The 6,531-nt window shown below is 37.2% G+C and overlaps 1 protein-coding gene across 1 annotated transcript; it reads left to right on the top strand.

Moving 5' to 3' along the window:
• Window positions 1-665: 665 nt before the first annotated feature.
• On the top strand, window positions 666-4,329 carry LOC307151166 (GTPase IMAP family member 2-like). Its single transcript, XM_079859038.1, has 3 exons — window positions 666-894; window positions 1,009-1,065; window positions 1,644-4,329. Exons 1-3 carry the CDS (start codon window positions 882-884, stop codon window positions 2,444-2,446), a joined length of 873 nt encoding a protein of 290 aa, XP_079715164.1. The 5' UTR covers window positions 666-881; the 3' UTR covers window positions 2,447-4,329.
• The last annotated feature ends 2,202 nt before the right edge of the window (window positions 4,330-6,531 follow it).

The following is a 6,531-nucleotide window of genomic DNA, read 5'->3' as shown; positions in this document are numbered from 1 at the left end:
GCTAGCTGAAAAACAAACAAACACTGATTTTCACTGCTCACAAACGGACTCTCAAGGACAACAAAGAAACGATAAAAAGGTAAATGTCAGGAAAAAAAAATGTCCATAGAACTTGCTAAAATGTTCCAACTTCTCATCAACAGCTCCTTGAATTCACACACACCACGACAAAATGGCGTTACAGTACCTGACTCGCAGCATCAAACCACTGTGTGGAAGGCGTGGTCAGGAGAAAAACGTCATAATTTGAGTCCATCTAACTTACATTTATTCACACATTCAAATTATGTCCACAAATAAGTAGAATCTACTTATATTTTATTTGTAATGCAATCAAACTTAAATATTTTAATTAAATTGTAATTAAATTATTTTATTAGATATCCGGGCTAACAGTGTATTTTGCTATATAACAAAATTGACTTAATGTTAAGCAAAAGGTGTCATGTTCATGCAGTCTGCCAATTTGGGCAAATACAATGTTTGTCTGAAAACATTTCTGGTTGAGGTTTGTATTTTATGTGCCCTGTATGGAACATTACTGTTCTTAATCAGTCACACGTCTGTTTAAGAGATGAACTGCCCTACTTGTGGTTTCAGAGATAACAGATATCTTATACGTGCAATGCATTTGTGTGGCCTGTGCTAAAAAACTTTCAAACTCTGTAGCACCAGTGATGTGTAACTATTCGTACAACCCTGACTTTGTCGCAGTCCTGTTATCCTTTACAAGGTGTTTTTTTATTGTCTTGAGGCAGTAAGGGCAGATCATCGGCGAGCGTTTAACAAGATACAGAAGATATTTTGATTGATTGATCAACATTTACAGTGAAGCTTATACACAACATTTACAGCTAAAAAATCTCCAGAAAATTTCAGAAATGAGTGATAGGGGTAAGTAATTTATTGACAATATTTTAAATTATTTTAAGTAACATGCATATGCAATAATAATAATAATTAAAAACTTTAAACATGCTTTTTTTGTGTTTTGATTTTTTTCCACAGAGGCATTACTGTCAAATGACAACTCCAGAATGTCAGATTACTCAGATTATGCATTCAGTGAGTACTTTAACTTTCCCCCCACATTTTGTTTCTGAAAGTGATATTAGCTTCTAACATGTTTCAATTTAGTCAGACTTTCATTAGACAATATTATGTACAACAAGGTATAGATTTATTTAAGGTGGTATTCTATTCTAAAGTCTGGTTATCAGTCAAAAGTTCAATACAGTTCAATACTGTATCTGCAGATTGTATAAGAGTTAATATTCTTCTGAAATTGATTTTTTTTTTATGGTTTTGATAGTATTTGATTAAATTGGTTTTGATTACTCTATATTCTGCTGGATTATGCAAAATTACTTTTCTTGTTTGCAAGAAAGCAAAGCTGTTCTCGTTGTAGCTTTGGCTAAATGAAAAACTGTTGACACAGGAAAAACATATGGTAACCTTAATTATTAAGATCCTGTATTCAGTCTAATGAAGCACCGTATCATGAACTGCTTTGATGCATCTTGGTCATTTTTCAAACTTTTCAAATAAGGCATAAAGCTTAGTTCAACACTTTTGTGTCAACTTTCCACCTGCTGGTAGAAACAAATCCTATTTGAAATATAATGATAGTTCTTGATTTTCAGTGTCTGATGTAAGGATTATTCTGATGGGTAAGACTGGAACAGGGAAGAGTTCGACAGGAAACACCATCCTGGGACAGAAAGTGTTTCAAGTAGAGGCTTCACCTGAACAAGTTACAAGCATGTCCAGCAAACGATCTGCACAGCAAGGAGGAAGAGTAATCTCTGTAATTGACATGCCAGGTTTTTGTGGATCATTGACTAAAGAAGAAATGAAGAAACCGATAAAGCAGTGTGTTGATCTGTCAGTTCCTGGTCCTCATGTGTTTCTGCTGGTGATCAGTCTCGGTGCGAGATACACAGCCGAGGAGGTGAACACAGTAAAACTGATTCAGGAGAACTTTGGAGAAGATGCTATACGTTACACCATCGTTCTGTTCACTCACGCTAATCATCTGAAAGGTAAAGCTTTGCAACAGTATGTAAAGGAAAGCCAGCATCTACAGAAACTTATCAACAGCTGTGGCGGCAGATGTCATGCGTTCAACAATGAAGACATGATGAACCGCACTCAGGTCAATGAACTGATGAGGAAGATTGACGAAATGATCATGAAAAATGGAGGAAGCAATTACACAAATAAAATGTTTAAAGAAGCTCAAAGAAGGATAACTGTAAAAGAGATTAAAGAAAAGGCAATAGATGTTGCATTGGGAGTTGGATCAGCTGTAGGAACAGGAATAGCAATAGCAGGATGTGTGCTGGGAGCTGAGGCTCTAGTTGTAATGGGAACTTGTGCAGCTACGGGAATGGGTGTGAAACTTGCTGTGAACAAAGTTAAACAAAAAAGAGATGAAAGGAATTAGCATAACTTTTAGTTTTAGTTATTTAGTTATATACATAAATGTATAGACATAATATTTCCAGCTATTGTTGTAGCTATTGTATTTGACTATTGTTTATTATTACTTGTTATGAGCATACACTAGGGTGACCATATTCCAGGACATGTCCGGCCGGAATTTCGAGATCGCCCAAAATATCCGGGATACGGCTTTTGCTTTCTCGTCGCCATTGATTTTGTTTACATGCACACCTTTTGATTCAGTAGGACTGAATTAATTCCGATTGGTGAATCTGAATGTAGTGTTTACATAAACGCTAAACAAGTGATCGGTTGATGTGCGTTTTAACATTGCTAAGAAAATTCCTGTGTTTTCGTCTCGATCGGGATCCATGTGAAGCAGAATGCATGATCTGCAAAGTCAGTGTCAAATAATGTAATAATGTAAACATAATGAATGGTGACTGTAGAAAGCAAAAGCCGAATCCTGGGCATTTTGGGGCGATCTCGAAATCCTGGCCAGACATGTCCTGGTTAAACAGGACGTATGGTCACCCTAGCATACACAGTCAATGATTTCGATTCCAATGATTCCAAGGTTACTTTCCTATGTTTATTGTGATAAATAAGGAGACATTTATACAGTATATGTTTAAGGGTTAGAACGTCAACAACTTTAATGACTGAAACATAACCAAAACCTTAAAACTATTATTATGTCTCCAAGTGAGACAATTTTGCAATAGATTTCTGGCTTGCTGCATTTCTTCCAAACAGTTCAGGTGTGTAATAAGTCTTTTTGCAGCTACTGTATTTAGTTTTTGTAAACTTACGTAAGTTTAATCATTAATACACAAAATCATGTTGATATTGTTAGACTTTTAACATAAAATTTAGGTCACTTAGGTATTGAATTTTTAAGTTGTATTATTTCTAGATCTAATCAGGTTCTCTTCAGTCATCTGTGAAAAGCAGTGAACACGATAAGAACTGATCTTTTGTCAGTTGTAGGTTTAGTTAGAAAATAAGGCTTGTCTATACATCTTCTCTTCTTTTTTCTCAAGTCAATGCATGTGTTCATCTTTGATGTTGTTTTTCTTCAAACAGGAAGTACACAGTGGTCTGAATAGAAACAGACTTGGTTTACAAGAAAGCATGTTCTGCACAAACCTCAAGGCAAACCAAGAACTGAAACTGTAATGTTAAACATTGTTATAAAAAAAATAACCTAGTTTTTAGGAAATATATTTACATGCATGCATGTTTGTTCACATATAAATGTTGATTTCTACATAGCACATTTGATTACATATTAGTCTAATGTAGCAAACATTTTCAATAATTAAAAATTACATCACAAATGAAATTTAATTTTTTAGCCTTAATTACATTTATTAATGATTTTACATGTGATAAATACACAGAGATATTTCAGTTAACAATTCAATTTAATTTTGATTGTTGATTTCTTTAGCATAATGACTTAAACAAATGAGGCAAAAAATAAATTATAACTCATTATATACCTAATAATTGTTACAATAATTGTTTTTGCAAATAGCCATTGTAAACTTTGCTGATGCATTATAGGGACAGAACTCACACACACTTTTTTTTGTAAGCAAAAACAATTATTTCTCCCTTTACATTGTGGCAAGCTCCCCAACTATTGATTCGGAACAATAGATTTGTAAAGGTTTTGAAGCTTCATGAAGCAGTGTTTTGAAATTGCCATCCCTACTGTAGGATCCAGTGATTAAGGAACTGACAAGTTGGCACACATTCGCTTCTGCACTGAAGCACCAGCTTTCCTGTGACTTGGAATTAATTTCACCTGCATTAATTTCAATCTTTGTCACTCAATAAAGTTGACTCATTGAGTCTGGCCCTCTTTTATCCCACTACAACATTCTGGAAAGTTTATTTGTCAACAGAACAGCTATATATATATATATATATATATATATCAAATATTTATAAAAGGCTGTGCATTTCCTAGTTGCTGAGAACATTGTTGCCAGACATATTACTTTATACATACATAGCCTACTTTTATTAGGTTTTGCATTTGAATTTATATTTGGACAAACTTTTAAAATCTTGATTTGGATTGTCAGTTTTTACATTATTATTTGCAAACTCAGAGAATCAGAATCAGAGCTTCATTGCCTGATATGTTTGCACATACAAGGAATTTGTTTTGATGACAGAAGCTTCCACAGCACGAACAGAATGACAGTAACAGGACACAGATGATAAAAATAATAAAAGTAGAATATGTAAATAGGAATTAACAATATACAAAAAATATATATTTTTTAATAATTACACAATATACAGATAGACAATAGACTGTAAATGTGTGTGCAGGTGGATTGCCTGAAGGAAGAAACTGTTCCTATGCTTGGCCGTTCTAGTGTCGACCAGAAGGCAACAGTTCAAAGATTAAGTGGCCTGAGTGTGAGGCGTCCAGACTGATTTTGCCAGCTCTTTTACTCTCTCTGGATGAGTTCAGGGGCCCTATTTTAACGATCTGAAACGCAAGTGTCAAGTGCAAAGCGCAAGTAACTTTGTGGGCGGGACGCAAATCTAAAAGGGGTTGGTCTGAAGTAGCTTCATTACTCATAGGTGTGGTTTGGGCGTAATGTGAAATAAACCAATCAGAGCGTCATCTCACATTCCCTTTAAGAGCAGGCGCGTTTTTTCCATAGCGGATGCTATTGTAACGGCGGATTTGCCAGGAGCAGTTCACAGCCAAGGAGAGCAACGCTCTCGTCACAGCCGTAAAAGAGAGAAGTTACATTGAAATGGAGAAACACACCCAAATTAACTTCGGTTAAACAGGTGTATGATAATTTGGGTAAATGTGTAAGCTAAATGTATGCTTTTATAATAAATTATCTATCTATCTATCTATCTATCTATCTATCTATCGTAATAATGTATGATTTGCAAAAATGAAAACTGCTGCTTCTGTGTAGATGAGAGAATCAAAGTGTATGCGCGTTGTGCACACACTACATTGATTATGGCCAAGCATGCGCCCTTAAAATAGCATATGAATAACATGCGCAACGCGCCACTGACTTTAAACTATTTTTTCCTGGTTAGTGGCGCAATTGTTTTCTAAACCTGCAAAATAGCATGAAGGAACGTTTGCGCCGGAACACGCCCCCTTTTTAGCGCTGAACCGCCCAGGGAGCGCAAGTTCGTTCCCTAGTTTAGCGACGTGCGTCTGTGGAGGGAAAAGCGCGTTTTGCGCGGGTGCAAAATAGGAATGATACAGGCGTCGGTGTACAAAGTCAATTGCGCTGGGTGCAAGATAGGGCCCCAGATCTTGGAGAGTGGGGAGGGTTATACCAGTGATTGGCTCAGCAGTCCGGACTATCCGCTATAGTCTTCTGAGATCTGAAGCCGAGCTTCTCAGTGTCATCACCCACGCTGTCGATGAGTTAAGCTTCGACTGGTCTTCGCCTGGATGAGTGGTTCCTGCCGGGGTGCCAGCAGGCCCCTGGCCAACGCTCAGTCCCCTTTTTTCCCGAAGTCCACTAGGAGCTAACAAAGTCAAGGCGTGGAGGGGAAGGGGTATGTGAAACTGCCCCCCCCCCCCTCTTGAGGAAGCGGTGGCTGCTCATCTGTGCCCTCTCACTGAAGGCGGTTGGAGAACAAAGGCTGCACACCCTTCTATGTTACAGGTATGTGTGTATGCCATGATGTCATCACAAGCGGCATCCTGGTATAAAGCATCACCTCAGATTTCCATGAACAAGCCTCATGAGGGACGAGTCATCAGAGCGACTCTACGTGGGAAATGGACTCTACAGGAAACAGACTTCACAGCTATTCAGGCGCCATGGACTTTCCAGACTTCCACTCTTATGCTACATGGTTTTCTGTGTAATCATGTGACATTTTACACCCTGCGTCGCAGGTGTCAACAGTTATGGTTTTGAGAAGAACTATGACACTCATGTAAATCAAGGACACAACACAGAATAAGTTATACATGCCTGTAACTTACACCAGTTACAAGAATTAACTTTTAAGTGTCTAAATTTGTATATTATGTGAGAGTTATTAGAACTCTCAAAGGGGGAAATGTTGGAT

This window comes from Squalius cephalus (assembly GCF_949319135.1).
Source record: "Squalius cephalus genome assembly, chromosome: 23".
In the NCBI taxonomy this organism is placed as follows: domain Eukaryota; kingdom Metazoa; phylum Chordata; class Actinopteri; order Cypriniformes; family Leuciscidae; genus Squalius; species Squalius cephalus.
The sequence above is the reverse complement of the archived record's forward strand: the minus strand, read 5'-3'. Positions and strand labels throughout refer to the sequence as shown.